The 26930-nt window shown below is 41.5% G+C and overlaps 2 protein-coding genes across 3 annotated transcripts in view; one reads left to right on the forward strand and one right to left on the reverse strand.

The window, feature by feature from the left end:
• Positions 1-1451: 1451 nt before the first annotated feature.
• On the reverse strand, positions 1452-4317 carry ccn1 (cellular communication network factor 1). The gene is made up of 5 exons (XM_083767214.1): positions 4063-4317; positions 3657-3879; positions 3014-3358; positions 2686-2888; positions 1452-2497 (listed from the first exon to the last, which is right to left on the reverse strand). The coding sequence occupies exons 1-5, from the start codon at positions 4108-4110 to the stop codon at positions 2195-2197; spliced, it is 1122 nt and encodes a 373-aa protein (XP_083623340.1). The 5' UTR covers positions 4111-4317; the 3' UTR covers positions 1452-2194.
• A 938-nt stretch (positions 4318-5255) lies between these two features.
• Positions 5256-26930, forward strand: part of ddah1 (dimethylarginine dimethylaminohydrolase 1) — an 86082-nt gene continuing 64407 nt past the window's right edge. Inside the window, exon 1 of one of the 2 annotated variants that reach the window (XM_083767424.1) lies at positions 5256-5691. Coding sequence is in view for 1 of the 2 variants with exons in the window: in XM_083767422.1 (XP_083623548.1) it covers positions 9426-9719 (294 nt within the window). In the remaining variant the exon portion in view is untranslated. Of the gene's footprint in view, positions 5692-9161; positions 9720-26930 lie in introns of those variants that run through there. The other variant, XM_083767422.1, reaches the window with a different exon arrangement.

Here is a 26930-nt window from a genome sequence, read left to right on the forward strand (position 1 = left end):
TCTTTATGATTAGGTAAACCTCAGAAGTCTTTCATGTGAGCACTCTGCGAAACCTCAGTGGGCACATCCTGTGTGGTATGCAACTCAATCAAAGGCAATGTGTCCTCCTCAACCCCCCATTAAATGCACACCAATCACACTCATTTCCACCAAGCATTTTTGTACCAGAACTCTGCAGGGAAGTGCCTTGCTGTCTCAGCTACTGTACATAGGTAGGTTTAAGGATGCAAAAAAAAGAAACAGGACTTGGGAATGTTTGTGTATTTTTAGAAAGGCTTCTCGGGCTAAAGTGAACATGTTGCTCTGAAATATTTTCCAACATCTGCCGCCCATCAGGATGTCTGCTTTCTGAGCCACTGCTGCATTCCTGAGCTGCTCCCTCTACCTGGATCAAAAAACACCCTTCCCTGTATGTATTTCTCAAGTTGTTGCTCCTCGGTCTGCTCTAATAATCTCAACTCAAAGCATCATCAATGCCATTAGGTTTTTTGCTTTTAAACGGATGGATGGGTGGACGGCTCTTAAATGCTTAGCACTGGCATCAGATTAAAACTGTTCCTAAAATACTTTCTATACTTCTTTTCCAAAATAAATTACACAGGCTTGTGGGTCATGGAACTGTTTTGGCGCACACAGGACAATGTTAACTGTGCTTTAGAAATGAGTCTAAATAAGAAATTAAACAAAAATAACAGTGCAGGGCTTTGACATCAAGCAGCAGTTTTTTTTCTTTCTGCAGCTGCAGAACACAATTGGAAGGCTGTGTGACCATGGAGACAGCTTTGTCACCCTCGTTTCCTGCCTTACCCCAAGTCCTACTTCATATATTTCTTCATGCCCACTAAACTGGAACATGGAAGTGAGCCAGGAGCCCTCCCTACTTCACAAGTCTGTTTACAACAAAAAGGCAGCTGTTAATGAATTAGGTCAAATTCGTATTGCTGTCCCTCTCTGTGTAAAAGATTATCCCTGGATACGGTCATTGTTGGCTACTCGTGAGTCGTTGTATAGGAATACCATAGTCATTGTCCCCATTGCATGGTGTCTAATCCTAGCCCATTGAGAACAGCACTTAAGATTCTTGGCATACTCCCATACGCATTGCTACTCTTGGACTTCATCTTTTCTTTTTTTCTTCCCAGAATTAGTCAAGTGTATGCCTAAGCCAGATCAAGTGAAAGCATACCTAGCTTTAGAATGGCATTCCAAAGCACAAGAAGTCAGGAGTGTCTCCAAGGATCTGTTATATAAGAACAGTCCAGCACCACACACAATGTCTGTCTGAGAATCTGTTGTGTCTACAGTATGATATAACTCCACTGGAAATATTGACTTTGAATGGCCTTTCCTTGCTTCTGTGTGGATGGTAATGTGTTTACATTATGCCACAAAGTAAAACTGAATTGTTTGACTTCAGATTGACTGCAATGAATGAAGTGAGAATGACAGTGTTATATTTCATAAATAAATCAGTTTTATTTGTAACATATAAAATTAAATCATTTTACAATTTATTCCAGTATGACACATAATATCCAAATAAAGTAGCTACATTTTTTTGATAAATAATATTAATAACAATAATAAAAACATTCATTCATTCTTTTACATGTTTCGCTTTGTCTTTCTGATAAAGTAAGGGAATTCCATAGCTGCCACAAAACATGAACACTAATGCCCACATCAGGTTGTAACGTAACCCCACACTTGTTAAACAAGTCGAGGGGTTATGTTTAGTGTCTGGTTCATAGGTTACAGGATTGTATACTAATTTAAGTTGCGTATGCGCATACATAAATACATACATATACACACACAAGTCTATGGTTTGGGACATATCTAATGTTCAAGATCAAAATATGCATAGCGAACTTATATCCGATGACAAACTTTTACATTTACAAATATTAATTACACGTTGCTCCATAACGAAGCTACCTAGTATGCTCCAATAATATGAAGCGATTCTTACTTAAGAATGCTGATGTAGTCACAGCAAACAGTGCACTTCATTAAGTCCTCATGATGTAAGCCCACAATTCCTTGGGAATCTAGTTACAACAAGGAGCTGGTAGTTGATTGGTGGTCAATGAACACCCCTGCATTAGAATGGCCTACCACTGGCTGCCTGTCAAATGTTGCGTCTCTCTATCTGTCAGGGGTTTGGGTCACTCCTAGTCCTAGCCAATCACACTCAGTCTCTGAATTTGTGGATGTCATTGGAGAGGCGGTAGAAGGGATAGGAGGCCTCGTTGGCGTGGGGGCAGTTGTAGGTGCACTTGCAGGACTCGATCATCATGATGTTCTTGTTGAAGGTCTCACCGTCCTCGCAGCGGAACTTGACACGGATGGTTCTGGTGTCATGGGGGCTGCAGCAGCGTCCGTCCACACAGGCCCCACAGTACTTGGGCCTGTACTTCTTCAGGCTGGAGCAGCCAGCATAGGTGAACTTCACTGGCTGGCTGGACTTCTTGGTTCTGCTACACTTCTTTCCTTTCTGGAGGACAGCAAGAACAGGGGAATATTTAGCCACATTTTTAATCCACTGATGTCTGCTGATGATACATAACAGTACATTTATATTGTGTGTGTGTGTGTGTGTGTGTGTGTGTGTGTGTGTGTGTGTGTGTGTGTGTGTGTGTATCATATTATTGATGGTATGTTGCCATGGCAGCTCAAGCTCACCTTTAAACTAGAATAAGGTGACTGCGTGCATGGCCGCACTTCACAGATGCGTGTCTCTTTGACGAGCTTGCAGTCACTATTGTTGTTGGTGACTCTGGTGGAGATGCCCGTCCCACAGGTCTTGGAGCACTGAGACCAGGGTGTGGTTTGGACAATGCACTTCTGACTGTCAAACATGTGTCCCTCTGGCTGGGTTCTGTAAGCTGTGATAAGAAACATCATGTTAGCAACTTGGAAGGTTGTACATATTTTGTTTAATTATAAATGAAAGTGAAGCAATGGAAAGTGCTTAAAATGTATTAAATTAAAATGGGAGCTTCATCCTTACCAGGTAGATTCTTGAGTCCACCCTTGACAATGGCGATGAGCTCGTTCCTGTTGGTGAGGTCTCTCTCTGACTCATCTGTGAAAAAGTCTTTGCCAAAGATCTTCTCCAGGATGTCTGTCTCCTTGCCATCGTCACACACCCACTCCTCACAGCACTGGCCAGGAACCTTGACCAGTCTGGGGTTGGCACATCCTAGGTTGGGCAGGGAGAGCTCCTGTGGGCACAGCGGGACACAGCCCACTGCCCCATCAATGCACGTGCACTGGTGTTTACAGTTGGGCTGGAAGCTCTCGCCATTCTGGTAGATCCTGCTGTTGTACTCACATGGTCTGCCCTCTGATTTTGCTGCAGGAGAGGGAAAAGGAAAGGAATGTTATTCTTTCCTGCTTCACACAGAAATGTCTGCTGAAGACATCACTTGCAGCCAGATAATATAATAACTGAAATTATTTATGCTGTCTGAGGAGTCACTTTCCACAGAGGGCTGTGCTCTCAAAGTAGACTTTAAATTTCCACCTATCTAAATTCCAGTATTAAATCATACAGGCTAAGTTCAATCTCTTCAACCATTTTTTTTTTTTTTAAATAGAAGCAGTATAAGAATTGTGCGTAAATATGGAGCCGGGAATAGCCTCATCCGTACCTCTGCAGATTCCACGGATTGTAGCAGTGAAACTGGCCCCAAAGTTGCATTCCAGTCCTTTGGTTGGATCACAGGGCTCGGGCAGGCTGCAGTCCTCATTGAGCTGCCGCGCACAGACCTTACAGCAGCCGCAGCCGTCCAGCACCAGGCTGACGCCAGGCGCACACTTCGGTACCTCCACCGGGCATTCACACACAGTGGGGCAGGACGAGTAACAGAGGACCTAAACCACATCAGAACCCACGGTTAAAAACGACTCACTTTTCCCAGTCACGGCACACAGAATCTCAACAAATAGCCTACTAATGTTTCAGTCTACTCTCCGATCATTAAAGGTAAATTGACAACAAATAATAGTTGTATTAAACCGACCCGTCAATAAGAGTAAAATAAATCAATAACTTACCAGGTTGAAACTTCCGATGAAGATAACGGTGATAGTAAGCATCATCATCGTTGATAATTTTTGCTCTGTCGTTCGTAAGGCTACTCAAGAAATATTATCACAATTCCCTTTCAGAAAGGTAGTGTTGTCTTCCGATGAATCCTATAGTGTTCCAGTCAGTCGTCTTTATCGAAGTGGTGGTTTTCGTTTGTTTTCTGAGTCGTCTCCTTAGTAAAGTGTTCCAGCTCCTGGTAGCAGTTGCAGTCTGCCTGAGTCCGGGCACCTCTTCTCTTATATACCGTAGTGGAAGCTGACGTAGTTCTTGGCTGCCTGCTGAACTGTTCCAAAACTATGTGAGGAATGTTTCTTGGCGCGTTTTCCATCCAAGACGAAGCTCCACCCTGTCTAAGTTTTTTTTTCTTAAATGAATTCCCCCCTGGATCCCATCTGAACACACTTTTCCGTCTCCCTACTCCCCTTAATTATTTCTCACATATTTATTTTCAAATCTATTAACAGTTGGGCTGAACTTAGGCGAATTGCTTAGACCTTTTTTAGGGATAGATTAAATGTTTTCATGACATTTTGTCATATTAATGTTTGCATTGAATAATAAATAGTTAATATCAGTAGGCTGGGTCTATGTTATTTTTATTCTATATGGCTTTATTGGCGTATATGCTCCAGCCCTGCCCTACATGTGCAGGTTTTGATAGGCCTATAAGACTATAGCATATAGCATATTATGTCATTGTGCCATGATATTGTGCCGTCATGATCTAATTGAATTGCCTTGACTGGCTCTGTAATCGTATGGCACTGGCAGTGAGACTAATTTTAACTATGCTGAATCAACTCGTTTGCCAGTAGGTAGGCAGGCTATGACGTCTGGGTTTTTAAATGGGCTGTTACAGAAAATTCACATTTAAAATTGCTGTAGGTTTTTCTGCTCGCGTCTTAAGAGTGGGAGAAATACGTTTTAACAGAGTCTATTTCTGGCTTTCCATTCCCTTTATTCAGAAGAGCTAAGTATTTCCAGATGCGCAGCAGACCTTAGACGTAACAATATCGCCATATTTGGTATGGCAGTAGCCTACATTATTAACATATTTCTCCCTTCGCCAGCCAACCACAAAGCATTCCTGACAGCTTAAGGGTTGTTAAATATGTTCTTCATGCAGGAAATTCCTTTGCATTCCTTGAGTTAATTTACTTTTCACGCAATCTGTCCATCACGCTTCGGGGAAAAATGGATCTAGTATCCAATTTTCCACAGGAGATGTTGGTTTGGGGGGGAGAAAAATACTTGGTCTAGCCTAGTCTACGATTCATCGGGGTCTCAAATAAGTCACATTCCACCGAAGTTTGAAATTATTCTGTTTTGTCGAAGTTTTGATTTTGACCAAAGACTATAACGAGATGCCTAACGAACCATAATGCGAACGAATGACACTGAACAACCATCCTTAGGAATATTTGACCGTAAAGCATGGTAGATTTTTGTTTGTTTATATTCATTGAGGTTTATACGAGGACTGGACATAACTGCGTGCCCTTGTTGCAACTTTCTGTTGACGATAGGCACGAGAAAGCGCAGAACAATAGCCCAACTAACGGACATGGCTGTCAAGATCGACGAGTGCTACTTCGGTGAGTTGTATAAGTATTTATTTTTGCTTTATGGTAGCCTATATTATAGCCTACCCCTTATAATTTGGTGTATGAATTATACAATCGTTCGGTTTCGCTTATCGTAGAATCATTTTGGTTGGTCGTTATTGTCCTGCATGTTATTCTCTTAGCCTGTTGTTTTTATTTGTGTCTGACATAGTGTCATACTTCCATACCAAGGCACTAGATGCAGTGATATGCAAAGGATGCATGGCTTCACCAAAGATGATTATTAGTCTGAAATTACTTATTTTGATCTGACCGTGACAATATGATTATCCAGATGTCGATTAATATAACCAGGCCAGGCTGTTAAATTCGTTGTTTGTGTACTATTTTGGGGGGATTATCTTGATAGAAAGTCTGACATATGAATGATGTGCATCCTTGCGTATGTTTGGAGAGGGGGTGTGTCTGCTCGACAGTCGATTGCAGGGTGCTGGGTGCACCGTGCATATGGTTTATTGTCTGGCCATTCAAGCAGATATGTTTACTGCGCGCGCGCGTGTGTGTGTGTGCGTGCAACAGCGCTTAATAGCAAAATATCAACATGATATAACATATAACGAACCGGTAACAGGCACCGTCGCGGCGTCGCCCATAATCCATCTTCTCGCCCTTTTTTGGTAAGCCAAAGGGCGACTTCGTTGGTATACAACGATTCATTCAATTCCAATCATTCCAAGAGCTGGACATATCAGACGAAATTATCTGAAAGATAATTTCAGTTTATGAAATTGAAATGACACATTTAGGCTAAAGCTTACAAGGTGATGATATAAAGGCTACATATTTAGACACAAGCAAGTTATTTTGCCACACAGGGTTAAACAAAATATAAATTTCATAATGAATGTGAGGGTTCTGTTAAAAATAATATTAACAGTTATTTCCTAGCTCAACTGTATAGGGAATCATGTTTTAACATACATGAAAAGATTATGAGCCACTGTATCTCTGTATATCTAATTAAAAATTGAGTTAGGTGGAAAATAGTGCAAATATGCTATATAGCCTATACTCTGCTGCATTCATGGATAATGGGTTATAGGCTACGTTATACAATAATGTAGCCTACTAACGGTCCCATTATTTAGATCTTTGCTTTGCACTATAGGCTAAACCTGCATGCACTGTTTTCACTCATTCCAGAATGTATACCAACCGCAGGTGTACCTATATGAAGGCTTTCCTTCATCTATTCTAAACTAAGCCACATTCTTCAACATGGAGAGAGATTCTGCTATCTGGGCCAGACCCAGACATCCATCGACAATATGGAGTGATGGAAAGAAGTCTGGGGTGGGTGGGGGGGCAGGAGGTGCTCCTCCTGCATGGCTCATGATGGCTGGAGTGGAAAGTGGAATGTGGGGCTCCTGGAATGTTCCGGAATGTTTAGACCAGTCATGGATAATTGAGTGAATCTGGAATAAGAAAAGACAAACGTTGAGGTCCTGGGGTGTGGAAGACTGTGCTTCTGATGTCTAAAGAAACATTCCATCCATTCAGAGAGCTCTGCTGGGCCTTCCTTTCAGATGGTAGGCCGGCACCATGGGGAATACATGCAGGCGAGAGAGATGTTGTTGCACACTTTGTGTCCATATTCACAAATCAACAGTTCTGTATCACTTAAGCACAAGCCTATAGACTCAAAAAATTCACACCCGTGTGAAGTAAGTGGTCCAACTCCGTGTGGGGGTCCCGGAAGTTCCAGACCCACAGGAACACGCCCAGGGTGCCGGCCCGGTTCCGGCGAGCCGGCCCGCGTCCGAAACGGTTGAGAAAGGACATGCAGAGTTACTGTGTGGGGGTCCCCAGGGGGTCCTACTGTACTCAGTGTACTGTGTACATGCAGTGTACACTGTGTGTGTGTGTGTGTGTGCGTGTGCGTGTCAATCACGAACGAACTGTCAAGAAAGAACCAGAGCAAAGGAAAACTATATATATCAGTTTTTTTGTGCTAATTTTCTATGTGGTCTCCCATCTTTGTCATGCTGAGAGTGTTCTGTTTAGTAGAACCAGTAGCCTATAAGCAGCATGATATAACAAGCAGTAGGTTGCTGTGAGTTTGATTGGTAAACTTAAAGTGGGGCCCCTTGTGTGGGACACTTCTTGGGGTGGCCTTGGCCTGACCTTGGTTGATCCTATAGGGCCCAGTAATATTTTCTTGTTTTGTTATTGAGTTGAAGCCTTAATTGATTGGCAAGTTTTGTGCAGTAGCCTATATAGTGTTTTTGAGGGGCTAACGTTTGTATTTAGTTCAATGTTTGTTTTGTAAACGCCATTGACAATGAAGGGAAAATTATGTCAAAATGGGCCTTACATCATATTGTCTCTTTATTGTTAATGGCGTTAATGTTTGTGTTGGCACCGTTTGTTTTACGTCACCATACATCACCTAATAAACATGAGTTATAGCGCCCCTTTCACTTAGGTTATATTGTTTTGTTTTGTGCACTTTTATACAGCACAGCAGTGTGTGTAACAAATTACTTGTAGTTGTAATGTGTAGACCTACTATGTTCTCCCATATCTTCCTCATATTCTTGAGTCCAAAGTTTTGTTTGATGCCATAGACCCCAACAGCGCACTCGCCCCGCATGCATGTAACGCTAATTGTTCTGCCCTTACTATACGTTGGTGTACAGTCTGTATGGCTTGGCAGACAGCTAACAAAGTTCCCAATAAAGCTCCAAAAAGCATGACTTGATTTAGGTTCTTTACTGATGAATAAATTGTAAAACTGCAATACAGAAAGAATAGAGAACACAACATTGTGTCAAATACTGTAAAATAATAAACCAAACTTAGTAATTTGTATGCATCCTACAAGAAAAGAACATGTTGTACTCACTGTACTAAATGCAATCAACATTTTAGAAATATCAAGAGCCAATATATGCTAAAAGAGCCATAAGTTTAACAAATAAAACACACAAACTTACAGACTTATCCTGTCCAAGGCCTGATAGAAAGGTTAACTTAACATAGCAGTGAGAGCTCTTCACTGTGTGCTGGCTTGAACTGAACTGACTCTGACCCACTAATCACCTCATAACTACCCTTGAGAAGCTACCAGGTGAGGAGAATTACTAATTAAGTAAAAGAACATTGGTCTCCATTACACATAGGGCCTACTAGGTGAAAGGTGAACTACCTAGAAAAGTAAGCAGCACACTAATAACGTTAGTTGTGGTTGTGTTTCATGTTATAGTGTGTACTGTAGCCTACGTACAGTAGCTGGCCTGGCCATGCTGGCACACCACACACACACACACACACACACACACACACACACACACACACACACACACACACACACACACACACACACAGTAACTAACACCTCCAGTCCCCATGGCTATGAGACCTGCCATGCTGTAGCAGAGATTCACGGGGCTGCCTCCCCTGTTTACGAGCCAGGGCGGACTGTCACTTGTTGGGCTGCCTGCCTGCGGAGGAGCGCTTCACTGAGAACTGATACATTTCATACACGTGATGATACTAGTCGACGCGCGTCATCAGAACGCTGTCGCTTTGCCTGGAGACTGGAGTGTGGCTGACAGTTTAGCACGCCACTGTAAATAAAGAAGAATAAAGAAGAAAAAAAACACGTGGGGAGCGCAAACAAAGCAAGCGAGTATCGGGTTAACTAACGGCGGTTATTCTCATTCATTTGTTGTTTTCTTTAGTTTTGAGGTTGGTGTGAAAACATGGCTGGTTTAATGGCAGGCTTTGGCAATTACACCCACGCCGTCGTTCGGGGTATCCCCGCGTCCCTCGCCAAAGAGGCGTTGAGGACGGACAGCTTGGACGTGGACCTGACAGGCGCGCAGAAGGAGCATGAAGTGTACGTGTCGGTGCTGAGGCAGAAACTCGGACTGGAGGTGATTGAGCTCCCCGCGGATGAGTCTCTTCCAGATTGTGTGTTCGTGGAGGATGCCGCCGTGGTTTGCGGTGACACCGCGCTCATTACGAGACCCGGAGCAGAGAGCAGGAGGAAAGAGGTAAATGTCTTGAAACATGTTTCGAGAGAAGCGCAGGACATTAGGACCACATAAAAGTTTGATGTGTGGTGTTTGCCTTCTCCCCTAGCTGCCTGACCTGCTTGCTAATGTTTAGCGTGACGCGTGTTGTTACTGGCACCATCTGTGCCATCATGGGATCATAATGTAACCTAACCATGAAGGGCTTGCCTATACAAAGGGATGTGGATGTGGTGATTATGGCATCAGACAACGCCCTATATGAAAGACGCCCGGCCAGTTGCCTATATAGTCACTTGGATCATCCAAGTTTGGTGAGAGACTATTTAAAAGCATCATCAATATCTGACCTAAACTTGTCCCGCAGACTCGCACAACACGTTATCAATCTGAAGTTCAAAGATCATAGATGTTTTTCTATCGTCTATCTTATCTTCTACTTAATAGGCAAATTTGTACATTGATCTTGTACATGTACAGTAGGCTCTGTACAGCTGTCACAGCTTATGAATAACACACTTGTTTGAATTGTTATCCCAGTCTTTTACAGTAATGCTGAATAACCAGTTAATGACTATTCAGGAACCATGACAACACCTGCTCTTCAGTTCAGGGTTGTATAGGCCTACCACTATTCCCCTTATTTGACTTATGGAACAATGCATTTCCATAATTAATATGCTTATTTGAGCTGACAGACTGTCACTCCCGGACAGACTTCATAGAAAATTAGGACTTTATAGTCAATTCTGGTGCATGCAGTTTTGGTTGTATTAGGATAATTAGGCGGTAGCATTGTCTCTTATATAGAGAAAGAGACATACATAATGAATGTGATGGTAGGGTAGCTTCTGTGAAAGCGGCTGTCATTTCACATCAGTCAGTCTCACTGGGCTCAGGGCTGCTAATGGTCCCCAGACACACTAGTGGCTAAGATATTGATCAGAAATCCTGGCGCTTCCATCAACAACACAGACAGCTGTCATTTAATCAGATTATGGAGCTAGGAGTAGGAATATTATTATTCACAGAAATACATTCATTTTGATCACACATTACACCCAGCTAACATTAGGGGGATCTGTACTGCGCTGAAACTGAGTAGCCTACAGGGAAGTCTTAGTTTGGACTTGAAGATTTAAGCAAAATGTGGGCACATTTAAAAAAAATCATGCACTTACACTTTTCAGTGAAGTGAATAATGGAGGGTTGATTATGGGTATGCAATGATCACTAGTCCTATAGGACATTACGACTTACAACTTATGTATCTCATAAGATAGTCAGACCAAATTGTTGATACATCATAATAAATGAATGAATGAATGACCCTCCTTTCAAATTATATTTTGTATGGAAAACAGAATTTCGCTGCCAATGTATAGGCACCAGTCTAGGATAATCGATTATCTTTTATGCCCTGCAATGTTTTCCTTGTCACGGATTTACTGACGATTTTGCTCTAAACTATTATATAGGCTAATACTAGATTTTCACGCCGCCATGCTGCCTTTAAATCCAGACCCATGTTAGGCTGATCAGAGCAATGGTCACCGAATGTGCAATTTCGTTTTTTGGTGGGATTATTCTAATGGAAGTGAAAGAATAAACATGTTCACATTATCCCAAAGAATTTCAATTTGCTTTGTTCAAAACACTTCAACCCATGTGGTGTACGATTATTGTCACCCATGAAAATTCTAATCAATTAAATTCAGTGTATAGCAACGTAATAAAGGTTGAGGATCCAAAGCTGTTCTTATCTCAGTTGGCAAATAATCACTTGTTAGTTGTTACTGGTACTGTTATTATTTTCTCCTACCACTCAGCATTCAGAGGTTGACTTGAACATAAGCCTTCCACTGCTCATCATAGACTACATGGAGTGAATTCTAAATATGTCTAGTGGTGGTAATGTGAAGCACTGTTCCATTAAGCTGTGGCATAAAAAGCCTTTTAAATTGAAGAAATATTATTTGTTTAAATGCAAGGTATTATTGTGTACTCCAGACTGCAGTTCTTCCTTGAAAAGCACTCCCAACAAAGTGTGAATTTATAAGGTAAGGGAGTAAGGATTAGTAGGCTGTATTATGCAATCTATAGCCACTTTGTTTGCTGAGTGAGGACACAGCTTTTGACTTTTGATCAACTGACCTTTGATTTCTGGTTACCCATGAAGCCATCAGCATCAACAATTACAAGTATAGTGTATGAGCTTTTAAAAGCCACAGTCATTGACCTATACTGTTAATTTGCAGGCAGCTATTGCTGCAATCTACTGGTAATTTAATTTGCAGGCAGCTATTGCTGCAATCTACTGGTAATTTCATTAATTTATTGCGAAACCATTTATTCAGTCTGACAGCCATGAATACATAATTTGTTTTACAATGTGATATGAATTAATTTGATTGGTCCTACTGAGAGCATAATAGTAAATGATCTGCTACAGTCATGGTATTCATTGTCAGAGAACAATGTTAGACATGTTTGAGACTACATGCACAGCAAAATCATTGTACATTCACAGAAAGTGACTCTTGAGAGTGTAAAATGAAACTTTATGCGTCCTTATCTATACACTCTGCGTCAAATGAATGTTTCAGATTTTACTGTGTAGTAATGACTCGTGACAACAACTGTGACGCCTAGTCAGTCTGCTAGGCTACTTGTTATCCATTTACAATAGTTCTAGTTGTAGTACCAGATACAATGCCAAAAATGAATACATTATATCTTTCATTAGAAGTTCCCTTTAAAGTGATTTTTGAGATGTTCAAATACACTGTTTAAACTTGTATGTAGACTTGTACTTTAGACTAATGTATATTACTTGAATTGAGTGTTTTACAAAGTTATATATTTTGATAGGAAATGACAGATCTGTAACTGAAAATATTGTACAAATGGAATGACGGATCCATTTGGTTCTGTTTGTACACTCTCAGAGGTAAAATTACACAGAGCCACAGAGGATTGTACAGTGTAGATTGAGATCCCAGAGATAAAAAAGAAAACGTCAGATCAAATGGGCGTCCATGGCATAATTAATTTCAAACTAGAGGTCCTTGAAATGAAAAACATTCAAAATCACTGGTGTGTACCTGTAGACTATAGAGCATCCAATGTATGGATGTTACCCCAAGCACTGAAAGACAAACTGACTGTAACTGAGTCAACTCATCATGAAATCAAACGCATGACTGAAGCAGACTGTTAATGTGCTAATCCTCTCAAAAGATGTGCCCAAGTATTCCGATTTCCAGGGAGGAAGTGATTTCAATGTAATTCAGGAGGAAATAATAAGGTTAACGTGGATTGCATTAGACTGACAAGCCTAACTGTTAGCTCTGTCTAATGCCCAATTTATGCTCAGTCGTACAAAGGTGTCGTGATCCCAAAATAGCAGATCTATAAGCTCACAATGTGTCATCCGTGATGGATTGTGAGCTTATAGAGCTCTTATTTGTATAGATTGGCTATTTTCAGCATGGGACATCATCGTATGACAAAGTATAAATCCGGCATAAGCCTGTTAACTCTAGCAGCAATTTGTTGAGCCATTGATTTCCTGTTCAGGGAATTTGTTGTTAATCTTCCATAGACTCTGAGATCCAGTTAAATTAACATTGTGCTAAATCTAGCCTATATGTAAAAACAACAGAGACAACTGGCAGTGTCCAGGCACTGGTTCCGTTTACTTTCTTGACATTAGCAGGCTTTCATTGTGCCATACTGGCTCACGCACATGTTTTAGCTTGATAAATCACTTTGGCAATTGGCTGTGTAAGTAAGGTTGGCTAAGGGCAGAAACACGTAGAGGACATTGGCTATTAGTCAAACAAAGCCAAACTATAACTTATCAGTGGGACTGGGATGAGTATACTGAGCATTAAAGTCCAATCAGTTAAAGTCCAGTCAAAGAGAGTAATAGCTTTGGGTGAGGCACGAGAAGAATGTTTCTCTCAGAAGTTCTTATCTACCTATTAAACACTGATAGCGTGTCAATTTGTCATTGCATTGAGCTCTGTATCTCAGCAGCTAGAAGGGCATGGAGAGTGTAGCTGAAAGAGAAGTAGCAAATTGCAATACTTTGATAGTCGTGGCAAATCCTTATTGTTAAATTAACTCTGGAGAGTTTATAAATGGAACCAAATTCCATTTGTATACTGCTAGAGTTGAATTAACATGGCGATTGTACAGTGTAGGTGAAGCCTTGTGACCTCTATTATCGGGGTAGAGTGGGAGTGGTAGTGGTGGTGCGACTATCTCTAAAACATACATACACTGTATATACACTACAGATGTAATTTTATTGAAACAAGAGAATAATAGCATAAGAGCTAAGAGCATAATAATAGCTTAATAATCTATGCTGAGCATTAGTCAAAGGTATCAAACTTGAACAGTATGTTTAAATTGGAAACACGTGCAAGCACACACACACACACGCTCCCTATACTGTACAGAGATGCCCTTTTTTGTCCTGATCATACAACTTCTATATATCGAGGTGCAAAGGATTCCAGCTTTGCATCATTTTCTTTGTGTCCAATAGGCCTACATCTGTTGCAGCCTCAGCCTCGCTTTACTGGCTGGTATCTACAAGATGGGTCCACTAAAGTGGTCAGTGACCAGCCCAATGTACTGAAATTTGGTATGTAGTGGCCTTTTGACAAGCTGGCTGCTGGATCAATGTAGCTTGGGTAGGAGGAAGGTTCTCAAGGGACTTGCTAAACAAATTTTGTTTGACCAAGATCAGCCTTCCCTGACTATGTGAAAAGGAATCTCACAGAAACCCTGGTTACTCTCACCTTGAACTTGGAGCCTGAAAAGATCAACACTGATTTCCATGTCCAAAGATTGGCGTATGCCGTATGGTCATCGTAATATACAGCAAGAGCTGTAGCCATAGCAAAGTAGATGAAGCCATACAGTGGCTTTCTCAGTCCCTCTAGGACAGGGGTGCCCACACTTTTTGTACCTGAGGGGGCTTTAGAATTGCGGCACTGGCGTTACATAATAAGACAAACACACTTGCCAGGGTTTATGTGAGATGCACTCCTGCACTCCTTTTCCCATAGTCAGGTTGTTTCTTTTCTCCAATTTGATCAACTCTACACTCACATCTGGATGAAACGTAAGATTTTCAATGTGTTTCTAATGCTCAAAAAGCACAAAATAGTTTGCAAAAAATTAAAAGGTTAAAGTAACTAAAACAAATTGTCAGATAGTCGCCATCTTTGAAATATGCAAAATAGAGGTTAGACAAAAATATTTCTCCTAGTATAATCATACTACCTGATGATCATGTTTTAGGGGTGAACAAACACCTAAATGGAACACACCCACTATTGAGGTTATTGTTGTTATTATTGGTTATTTTATTATTGTCAAAATGTCAAGAAGAACGATCTATTCGCTAAAATAGATTACAATAATTGATTAAGCAATGAATAGTTTTTAATCTACATATTAAAGCATAACAGATGCAGCGGGAATCCGCTTTGTGCACCCATGGAGCCACATTTGGATATTGATGACGACCTTACTGTAGCTATTCGATCGAAAGATAGCATTGATAATTGAGCTGCCCCTTTGCAGCATCTTGTGCCGGTCGGACGATAGCTCTGAATGTGTCTAAAAGCCTTGCAAGCAGACATTAGAGGCAGTACTGCTCCTTACACTAGAGGAATGTCCACATGGGTCACCAAAATAAATCATTAGCGTGTATCCTGCGGTATTATTAGATTATGAGATGTCTTGGACTGAGGCTGAAATTGGTGAAGTTACAGGTCATGGAGTTACTCCTCTGGGGAGCATGATGTGCTCAGCAAGTCAATCAATGTCAATCTGACCATTAGACTTTGTGATATGTTGTGTGCCACTGCCAATGGACATTGTAGCTTAAGGTTGGCACTTGAGGAAAGGCCATGGGGCCACCAAAATCAGTGGGGGTCATCCTTTGTGGGGCACGAAGCTGCACAGCTAATTCAAAAAGTATTTTTCAAGATATCTGTTGACAGACGGACCAACATTACAATCTCATCCAACATGCAGTAAGTTTCCCAGAGTCTGGTATTCTAGTTTATGTAGCCTGGCTCCATTTCATGTTTTTTTAATCAGAAGGCTGATTTAGTCTTATGACTCTTTAAAATCAATCACATCCTGCACCTCTGGCTGTGGTGGCACTTCCTGTTGCCTTGATAGTTAAATCACATCTCAACACCTTCCCTGCTTTCCACATCAACACCATACTTTCACATTTTCACCCTTCTCAGTGGAGCACAAGCAATTACGTACAGCAGATAAGATTCTCTATTTCATTCAGATATCTAGCCTGAGGCATGAGGCAATCGCTTCTGCTCAGTGTTGCATTGGTGATTTGATCTCTGGTGGGACGCTGTTTAAACGATGTGACGTCACGTGCACGTCGCTTAACACTTCCACTAGGATTTAACAGGTCACACAATAATCCCTTGATATGCATACAGGCTCATTCCTGTCCTTAAAGTTGTTTTTATTCGATGCGTGAGTGCACACATGCTCATGAAAAATCTTAGGGGTGACGGCATGGTAGTGGGTGAAATGACCAATGCAACACTGCTGCTGCACCAAACAATGAAAGAGCCGATTCATACGCGATTCATACTCCTATTTTAGAGGCGAATAAAAGTCGGTTCAGCTCTGTAGAGCCTACAATGTGACGTCATTTGAGGTTTGGGGGGGCGGGTACCGTCCTAAAGTTGGCTCTTCGGTGCTACTGAAAATTTCTGACGAGCCGAAATCATTTCGGCACTACAGCAGTAAAATAGGAGTATGAATCAGCCCTTAAAAGGAATTTAAGTGAATGCTGGACTGCTGGTGATCTTTTCAATCTATGAGGTATTTAACATGATGTAAATCCTAGTGTACACACTGGATACTAGGGTTGACACTGTTGTATAATCAGATTAAAACAAGTAGCAAACTATGCATTTCGCATTTTGCTTAATCAGATCAGAAATCTGGAGTAGGCCTACTGTAAAATCATGTACTTCTAAAACATCTTGTTACAAAAAAGCGGTATGATCAGGTATTATCAGTGGTAATAACAAGGGCATTATTCATGTAATGTGCCAATTTAAGTCTGGACTTTTCTGGAATGGAATGGAAATTTCTGTTCCACAGACACAATATTTAGGTCACGTTTTACAGACGTAATATTTAGGCTCAGCCGTTTGAGTTTATGTGTCCGTGCGGGCCCCTTTCCGGTCATGCCTGTGGGGCTGACCCCAAACTAATAGCAGACAGCACAGAAGCCCTGTTTTGACTAGACAAGCTGCAGATGCACATATATTCCTTGCCATTCCTCCCCACTCCTCCATGACTTCCTTCACCGAACTGACCTGGTTTCCCTTGGGAGAGGTGACATCCTTATGTGAGCCTTGAGCCCGCCGGTTACATGTGGGATCAGGTCAGCGTGCCTTCCCCAACTGCCTGTCACATTCCTGCCACTTTTAACCTGCCCTTGTTTACCTGTCTGACTCCTGAGTCTCACATGCACGCTCATTCCATTGCAGCGTTCCTTCCTCTTTCCATCTCTCATTTTTCTTCATGCAGGGTGCCACAGAAAATGTAAGAAGCGCCAAAATAAACACATCAGCCATTTTTGTTTCAAACTTGTTTCCTCTTCTCCATCATCAACTACACTGCATTCATTGTCACATCACAAATGTACAGGTGCAAAAGTGTCAGATAACAAGACTCAATAGCAAAAATATAAATAAGGTTCATGGTCAAAATAGAAAGTATTTCTATACCATGTGAAAGTGAGATAATTTAGTAGTACGTATCAGTCATGGACGTTTGTGCATAGAGGCATTTGTGGCATGCAACACTGTTGTACGACAAAGTATAAATCAGGCTAAAGGCGACACGCGTTTGCAACCTTCTGCGTCCCATGTGTGCTGGCAAGGGTAGCGCTAAGAGAGAGAGCTCAGTGTGGACACAGAACAAACCCATGGTGACCTTGGACCGTGCACTCTATTAGCCCTCAGTTCACCCTTATTGAATGGTGGAAGATGTACTGTAAAAGTAGCAATACACAATAATAAAAAAAGTATGAAAGTATTGACATAAAAATATATTTAAAGTAATAGTACGATATTTCAAAATGTGTTGAAAGTCTTTCGAAAATAACCGATCTAAAAGCTCGCAAGAGTCAGAACGCGACCAGTTGTGAGCTTGTAGATTGGCTATTTTCCAGTAGACAAAGTCTAAACTAATTGGTTAATGTATGTATTGTTATAAGTCACTAAAGCTATCGTAGTGGCGTAAAAAGTTACATTTGTAAGTAAAGTAAAAGTACCTCCACATTCTTGAGTAAATGTATTTATTTGCTTTCCACCACTGCCCATATTCATTCACCCATCGCCACCCCAGTGCTGTACACTGCTAGACAGCTGCGGGCCACTTGCGAACAGAAACTCCTCTCAGCTTGGCAGGATGACCGGGTCACGCTCAGCCGTCACCGGGGGTGTGTGAACGTCTGGTTCTGGTATGTGAGTCCCGAGTAGGGGAAGACAGGAAGCGGCCCAGCCACGGCGGGGTTGGGAAAAGTTGCAGCTCAATTCAGAGGGAGCACAGAGGAAAGTCAAGAAGCTCTTGTCAGTCGGAGCCGATATTTCCTATCTAGCTTCGGATAGAAGCCGCGTTCCGTTTCTGCTTTTCCAAAATTGCTATATCTCCCCCCTTTGGCCAATTGGAGTAAGACTGGTTTCAGCGCTATATTTGGCATGACCCTCTACCAATACCATCTATCTATCTATAAATGCACCTGAGTCTCTCTCTCTGTGTGTGTGTGTGTGTGTGTGTGTGTGTGTGTGTGTGTGTGTGTGTGTGTGTGTGTGTGTGTGTGTGCGTGCATATGTGTGTGTGCGTGCGTACGTGTGTGTGTGTGTGTGCGTCTGAAATCCACGTAACTCTAGAACCGTTCGTCCCACCAACTTCAAATTCGCCACACGCGTTCCACACCACCACCGGGAGTTCAGTGCCCGGCCTTGAGTTGGTCGTACCCTCGGTTGTCCAGAACCGCCACAAAAGGCCACTGCCTAGGCCATAGACAAATAACTCCATATATAGGAATAAAACCAGTGTCAAGTCCGATCACTGGTTGTCCAGAACCAGCACAAAAGCCTCTGCCCAGGCTCCGGACAGGGCCCAAATTCAGATCACCCCTACATCTCCATAATGAAGCTGGCCTGTTCTGACATCACACCTAATCACACATGTAGAAAGTTTCGTGCATTTTGATCAAAGATCCCGGGAGGAGATCAATTTGAACAGTTTTTCATATAATTCAAAATGGTGGGAGAACTAAAGGTCAGGGGTCAAAAGTTAGAACACGGAAGTTGTTCATGAGGAGACGCATATGTGTATCGAAGTTTTATTGCCGACAGGCATATGTGTATCGAAGTTTTATTGCCGACGGTCAAACTGTTTATGAGCTATGCCTGTTCAAATTTGCATCCTTTGGCCAATGGTCGTGGGCTTCGCGTCCTCACCGTTTGGCATAGCCCTCTACCATATTGACAAGTTTCGTGAAAACCGACTGCACGGTTCAGCCAGAACTGCTATTTTTGGCCGAAGGAGGAGAAGAAAAACAGACAAATACAAGAAGTCCCTTCGGGCTTGGTCCCTTAACATTGCTTGAACAGCTTGAACATACAAATAAATCAGGTAATAGGAATAACACTGTTAGAATTCTGCATCTACTGCATCCCCAGAATCACAGTTTCTATATAATAAGTGTAAGGTAAACCCTACTGGAAACATGTAATACATATCGGTATTAAACATATATTTGACCATGCAAATAAACTGATATCGGACAAAATTTCAATAATGTGCATCCCTTATTGGTTTTAAAGCCTATATACTTCCCTTATTCCCTATAGCAAATCTCTTTGCCAGAAATGGCCAATCTACAAGCTCACAACGCATCACGTTGTAACATGTTTTGAGCTTGTAGATATGCTAGGGAGGCTAGGCATGTGGTTAAGGTGAACAATGGAACTATTGACCAGACCTCTAAATTGTGTGCCCTGTGTCTGTCAGCATGTGCACCTCATGAGCACACGGGATGTGTAGAACACACACATTTTAGAGTAGAGGGCTTACCTGATAACTGTCAAATAAGATATACATACCAGGCTGCTGAATTGAAATCTTACAACATAAAATTATTGTTGAGGTGCAAAAACATACACTGTGTGCAAAATACGTTTTTGTTTACCTGTTCACCTTAAAGGACATCTTTAGATCACAAGTTCACATCATTGGTTTTATTGCATCATTATTCCTAGGACCAGCCTTCATGTCAATTGTGTGCCTAAGTAGTAGTACCATATCACATTTGATCTTGTTGAGTTTGTTGCGGCAAACTATGTTCTGTGTAGGATCCTACCGCTGCCTGCAACATATTCTGATGATATAGATCAGGCGCAACATACATTTTCATTGCAACTTTGATTCATAGCCAGAGTTTATAGTATACAGAGACGGTGTGCGTGCGTGCGTGCGTGCGTGTGCAAGACTGCAAGTGTAAGAGTTTAATGGATTTCAGACTTTGGCCAAATATATTACTATGGAATAGAACAGACAGCTGTTGTGAATAGTGTACCACAGCCAGCTTCCAGGCACAGAGGGACATGTGGATGTGTTAGCCATGCATTAGTATACTCAAGTGGCCCTCACTAAAACTCACATACTTCAGTGTTTACACTACAGTACACCAAGTTTCTGCCAATTTTCATTTCGCTAAGCAGTGCAGAAACCAATCTGGTCTAATTGAGATAAATGTCCTTAAACTCAGTTAACTCTCTCTCTCCCTCACTCCCTGTCTCACGTCCTCAACTCCTGCCTCTGTGTCCTCATCCTCTGCTTTTCTCTACACTCCCTCATAGCAACTGATAGCAACTGTCAACATCAATTGATTCAGGGATATACACAGAGCCCCAACAAATCCTCTGTGTCCACTGTCCTGTAGCCGTAGATATCACTATCTACTGATTGTTATCGTTAAATGCTTGCCTTTATTTTCTGCTCTCTGTGAACAACAACAATAACAATACCTCTTTAGTCTCTATTTTCTCTGGAGACTGGCGTTATTGCACTGCCATCTTTGGTACAAGTGTAGAATTGACTCGGGAGCTGTTGTGTGGCCACATGGCACTAATGCTGGATAGAAACATTGCTTCATCTTCGTCTTCATTTTAGATAAATGTCCATTCATGTCGAAAATTATTCTGTCGATTTTGGACGTGTTTCATTGCATACTCCACTGTACTCCTAGTGTTTCTGTAATTTCAGGCCTTCATATTTTTCTAGATGGGTTGCCTTTGATCATGGTGCTTTCTTTGCAGACATTGAAGGCTCCATTTTCATCGCCGCCGTTACCCGCGACGCGGCCCGCAAGTCATAATTAGTATAGGAGTTTGCTCTGTCCCTAAATGGTATTTTGGTCCAGCGTCACCCGCTATCTAATATGCCGACAGCAAGCGATTACAGGACAAGTGAGACTTCAAGACAAGCAACGCATCACACTTCCATGGGAGACCGTAAGGCTATGAAGCAATGGCACTGGGCATAACGGCGACGGATAAGGGATCTCTTAAAGGCAATGGCATGTGGCACAGTGATTGGTTTAATTATTGTAACGCCCAAACCACACCTATGCATAATTAATGGGTAACGGAGGTGTTTTAGGGATTTAGGCAGGTAACCAAAAACTGCATTTAGAAAGCTCGAATGAAAATGGAGCCCATTGAGTTTGTTATAAACTCTTCACCCCTTCAACTTCCACTCCTTTCAGGGTTTGGTTTTGTATTTACATGCCAAGATTAAGCCAGCGTGAAGCAGACCCCCGGGGTTCAACTTTGCACATTGCTATGAACTCAACATCCGTTCCAACACATAGCTTAAAATAGACTGACCTTTTGAAACCCCCTGCAGTTTTTCAGGATATAACTCATAACAAAGTGACTCATTTAAAGCTGGTTAAAAGGACAAACTCACACAGACACACGGCTCACCCATGTCACACATAGAAAAAATAAAATATGCACCTGTAGACGTGAACCTATACCTACATTCCCCTCCCTCCCTCCTCTCTCTCTCTCTCTCTCTCTCTCTCTCACAGTCACGCATGGCAACTTCATGTTTTTGTTTTTGGATGCCATCCTGGCAGGACAAGCTAATGCATGGTCAAAAAGGAGTTTTGCTCACTTCTTACACTCAAGCACAGCCAATATTGTTTCATGATTGTCTTTCTGATGAGAACACAGTTAATACACGCCCATCATCACTTCTTCACCAATGGTCTTCTTGTTTTAGCGTGTATTATTTATTCTTATCTGTTCTACCCTTCCCTAGCAAATTGAAACCCTTTGTAGTGTTACAGATTTATAGGAATCTGATCAGAAACTAAATGGGAACTCAGAGTTCTGTGACAAATCAATGACATATACACCAATCATGGGCTGATTACAACTCCCAAGTTTGACAAATTTATGTGTTGTATATTTGCGTATTCACTTTCTTCTCTCAATATTTGCCTCATCCATCATGGTGGGTAGAAAGCGTAGCTTTTCTGTCATCATATGAACTTTGTTTTATGGGATAGGCGTACTTTGTGGTCTTTGGTAAGCAGCTGCATCTCCGATTGATTTTGTTTCACTGAGCTTCCGTCCTAAATTAGCATTTTCTTTAAATGTGTTATTCAGCTCGATTCTACTGTTCCTGTAGCAGTCTTTTATCATGATGGAATAATAGACATTGTTCAAAATTTAACAGTGAGTCAGTGTTTCTTTATCAGAGAATCTTAGCTCTAATCTTAATGTACATTATACTTGTTTCCTGTGTAAGTAAGCATTGCCGAGCCATGAGGCCCATAGGGCATGCATGAGCCATAGGCGTCTAATAAGCAGGTCAAATCATATTACATATAATATTACAGTTTTAAGAGGTGGAGGCGTGGCCAATGTCATATTACAATTATATGCATGGTAAGAAGCGCTTTCGACACCCCGTGGTGTGCGCAAAACGGCCTTGAATTAGTCATGGGAGTGTTTAAGGAGTGTTTAAGGCGTACCCGATCAGCATGTCCGTACTATTCTCTTTACCAGTCAGCTGATCTCACATACGGAATGCTCCCGGAGTGGTATTACATTTCTGCAGGCTGGCACCATAGACATGACCTGACTTTGTCACATTTGGGTTAATTATTCCTATTGCACTGCATGCTGTCACCTTTATGCCTCAAAAGAACAGATCCACAAGCTGTCACAGCCATGATGTGCATAGCTTGTAGGCCTATGTCTCTATTTTGTTAAGTAACTTGCAGTGTTAATTGGAAAGTCATTACAGCGGCAGCTGTAGGCTATACTGTATACTAAGGGAGGGAGACATCCCTTCATTTGTTTCTGTTCTAAGCATGAAAAACAACTGTAAAAATCTTTATTCTAGTTAATTTGATTCATACCTACCTATACCTTTCAGATCGGAATGGAACTGATACGCAGCATAGGCTGGCAATCCGTGCGTAATGTTCCCAGAATCGTCTAACCCCTGAACATACAAGTTCGTTTGATATTGTTTAATTCGATAATAATAGAACCATGTACCATACAGCGAATGAAAGCAAGATTCCTAAGGAATATGGAGAACCATGAGTGTTTATAATATCAACGTTTAAAAAAAAAGACAAACGGGCTGTGAAGAGCTCACATCCCGACAAGGAGTAAATATAGCCTAGTGCATGCACGTATATGCACTGTTGCACACACGCTCTTTATTTGTTTCTATTGAAAAACACCAGTAAAATAATGTTTATTGTATTTTATTTAATTCGAAAAAGGAATGAAATGCCACCAGCACCTACTATACGTGCTGCGTAATGCTGCGTACCCGATGTTATGGTCTTCGCTCGTAGCATTTTATTGAAGAAGACTTGAATCGGGTGTGATACAGCGTATGAAAGCAAACATTTCAAGGATTATGGAGATGTTTTAATTTAATAATATAAAAAATATAATAATATTTAATAATAATTAATAAAAAAATAGGTTGTGAATTGAGCGAACAATGACCATTCCAAAGCTCAACGTTTTACCAAAGAGCTCTGAGACCCCAGAGCTCAGAGACCGCATGTTGCCATATCTCATAGAAACAAGTAAATAGAAAAAATCTATAAAAATAATCCCAAAAGAAGCGCATATAACAGGGGTCTGCAACCTATTTTAAATGAAGTGCCATGTTTTTATTTTCTGTTTGCCATATCAATTTTAATGACATCACATTAAAATTTCCAACATATTTTGATTGTCCACAAATATAAAGTTCTTCCTTCTTTTTAAATATTTTCTTGCACATTATTATAATGATAATTTTAAATATATATCCCCCTGCAGTCAGAGTTCATAGTTTTAATGAATGAATGTGATGCATTGTGAGCTGGTAGATCTGCTATTTTCAAAAGTAATCTTGGAAAATAGTGACAATTGTGGAATATATTTGAAACATTTTATTGAAACATTTAAAAACTCCAAATCTGCCAAAATATTTTTGGATTAGCCGTCCTTAGTTGGGCAAATGCATTCATCTGGGGTTCCTTGACATGCAGGGAATGTCGCTGTGTGGGGATCACTGGTTTAAACAACATTAGGAGAAAAGTCCAAATAAGCACTTTAGAAACAAGATAAGCAACCACAAATACCAATATTTACAAGAAACTTTACAGAAAAAGACGCCCAAAGTCGCTTATAATAAACAGACATGGCAACACTCCAGCAGCGCCCAGAGCCGCTCAAGTGTAAAATCAAACAGTGCTTTTTGCATTTAAGAGGTGGTCAGACCCAGGTGGAATCGTTATGCGCTGAGTGTCAAGGGGCAGAATGTGCAAAGCGAATAAAATTAACATGGATAGGCCCAGGCCGTAGCGTAACGGTCTGGGCCCTTTGTCCCTTAAAAAATCAATAAAAGGCGTAAGCCGCAAAAAAAAATTAACATGGACACTCCCCCAATACTAAAATATTCAGGAACGTGGTATGCGTGTGTGCGTTCAACATGGCTTCCATAATACGAAAGGGCGCAGTGCGAGGCCAAATTCTGTATTACCGCATGGGTTTAGTAATATTATTTGACCTGCTTAATAGACGCCATCTCCTGTTTCTGCAGCGTGAGGCGGCTTGATGTACAAGTACACCCCCTGGGGAAAGATGTACAAGTACAAACCCTGGACATGACGGTCTTTGGTATGATCTGGCCGGGGTTCGAACCCTAGCCATCTATCTTCCTTCTACACCAAATCTCTCAGCTGAAAAGGCCAATCTACAATTTGACGCATTGTGAGCTATTTTGGTCAAATGTTTCCCCTTGAATACAGACGCTAGGGTGGTTAAATTAGTGTCGAAGTACAGCTGAATATAGCTTGGATTGGATTGCTTCCATTCCATTGAGAGAGGTAGGCCTACTTAACTGTGCATATACCATGGTCTGTGTTTGACCTGAAGTTTAGTGCAGTCTCAAACGTTTTCATGTCAAGGACCCTTGGCGCGTGCGCGTGTGTGTGCGCACGTGCGTCTGCGCGTGCAAGTGTGTTTGCGCTTGTGCAGTGAGCGTGAGTGACGTTCATGCAGAGTGAGACCCAGGTGTCTGGTTTCCACAGCAGTCAGGAGGAAATGTCTCAGCCTGGTGACAGAATGTTCTCATTGTGACAGCAGAAGAGGTCTTCCCCTGTGTGTGTGTGTGTGTGTGTGTGTGTGTGTGTGTGTGTGTGTGTGTGTGTGTGTGTGTGTGTGTGTGTGTGTGTGTGTGTGTGTGTGTGTGTGTGTGTGTGTGTGTGTGTGTGTGTGTGTGTGTGTGTGTGTGTGTGTGTGTGTGTGTGTGTGTGTGTGTGTGCGCGCACGTGTGCACATTTCCGTTGGGTGTGGAAGCACTGTTAAGTCTTGTTGATTTATTCATTAGAACTGTCAGTTGTGTGTGTGTGCGTGTGTGTGCGCGCGTGTGCATGCGTGCGTGCGTGCGAGTGAGAGGGGGTAGGGTGGGTGCTGTACTGTTGCCCTTGTCTGCCCTCGGTTGTCACAGTGTGGTGTAATGTCCACTCACAGTCTGTTCTCACGCCAAGGATCACACACACAAAAAAACACAGGCTTCGATCCTCATAAGTCATATTCAAGTGCACAATACAAGTTTAGCAAATATTACTGGCTTAACATGTGCAAAATATATCCACAAATTCTGATTGTGTGATAAATGTGCTCGTTTGTTCCCATGCATTTTCACTGTATATGGTCACTGGTCAATGGACCAAATAAGCAGCAAGAAATGGATTCTGCCCTCCCTCCAAATAAGTGAGATATGCGACTATGTGTAAGCGTAATAAGTTCTTCCTCCATAAAGAGATTTATTCCATCTTAATAGCTCTTGGTACCATTCTTAAATATTGGGGGAAATCTCTGATAACAGTAACAGCTTCAGTCTCTTTCAGAACTTTGAGCGTTGAATGCAATTTGGGGACGATTTCCCAGGCAATGTGTGTATTAATGGGCCACTTACACCAAACATTCTAACTATAACTAGTTTTTAAAATGAAGTGTATGGAAGAATCCACACCACAACTATAATGAAATCATCTGTGTTTAGATGCTCACATAATAAGTGTTATGGTTTCAGTGCTTTGTTTGGACGGCCCTTATTTGTGAAGTAATCTTTCCTGCTAATGATATATTCTAGTTGTGAATACTCATCAAAATGTTTATTTTGTAGTTGTGTACACTCATTTGTCCTGTTGATTTGATTTCTCAATTAAAGCCTATTACATTGTGCATATTTATTTTGACTGAGGTGAATCTTATCCTTGCTGCAAGGTGGGTTAATCTTCACTACAGTGTCATACAAAGTTGCCATACAAGACCTAGTATTATTGTTATGGCAAAAAGCTCAAAGTAATGTTGCATGAATCCGATTAACACTGGGCAGGGTGTGTCAGGGCCTCAACCACTACCTTTAGTATTTAAAATGGCACACGTATCCAGCAGCACAGATTTATTCATCAACACCAAAACTGTAGTCCTTAGTAAATTTTGCTTTGAACATTTAGTCGAATTGAATGTATTTGTTGATAAAATAGCACATATAGCACATCAGCACTTCCATAACAACAGCACACAATATCACAGAGGATAAACACAC

This window comes from Protomyctophum parallelum, assembly GCF_964188405.1.
Source record: "Protomyctophum parallelum genome assembly, chromosome: 6".
Taxonomy (NCBI): Eukaryota; Metazoa; Chordata; class Actinopteri; order Myctophiformes; family Myctophidae; genus Protomyctophum; species Protomyctophum parallelum.

Bases quoted from the DNA above. Each gene is read 5' to 3' on its own strand.
- ccn1 (XM_083767214.1), bottom strand. From the start codon at position 4,110: ATGATGATGCTTACTATCACCGTTATCTTCATCGGAAGTTTCAACCTG. The intron at 3,880-4,062 runs GTAAGTTATTGA...GATGTGGTTTAG, and splicing joins TCATCGGAAGTTTCAACCTG to GTCCTCTGTTACTCGTCCTG. The intron at 2,889-3,013 runs GTAAGGATGAAG...TTCTTATCACAG, and splicing joins TGGACTCAAGAATCTACCTG to CTTACAGAACCCAGCCAGAG.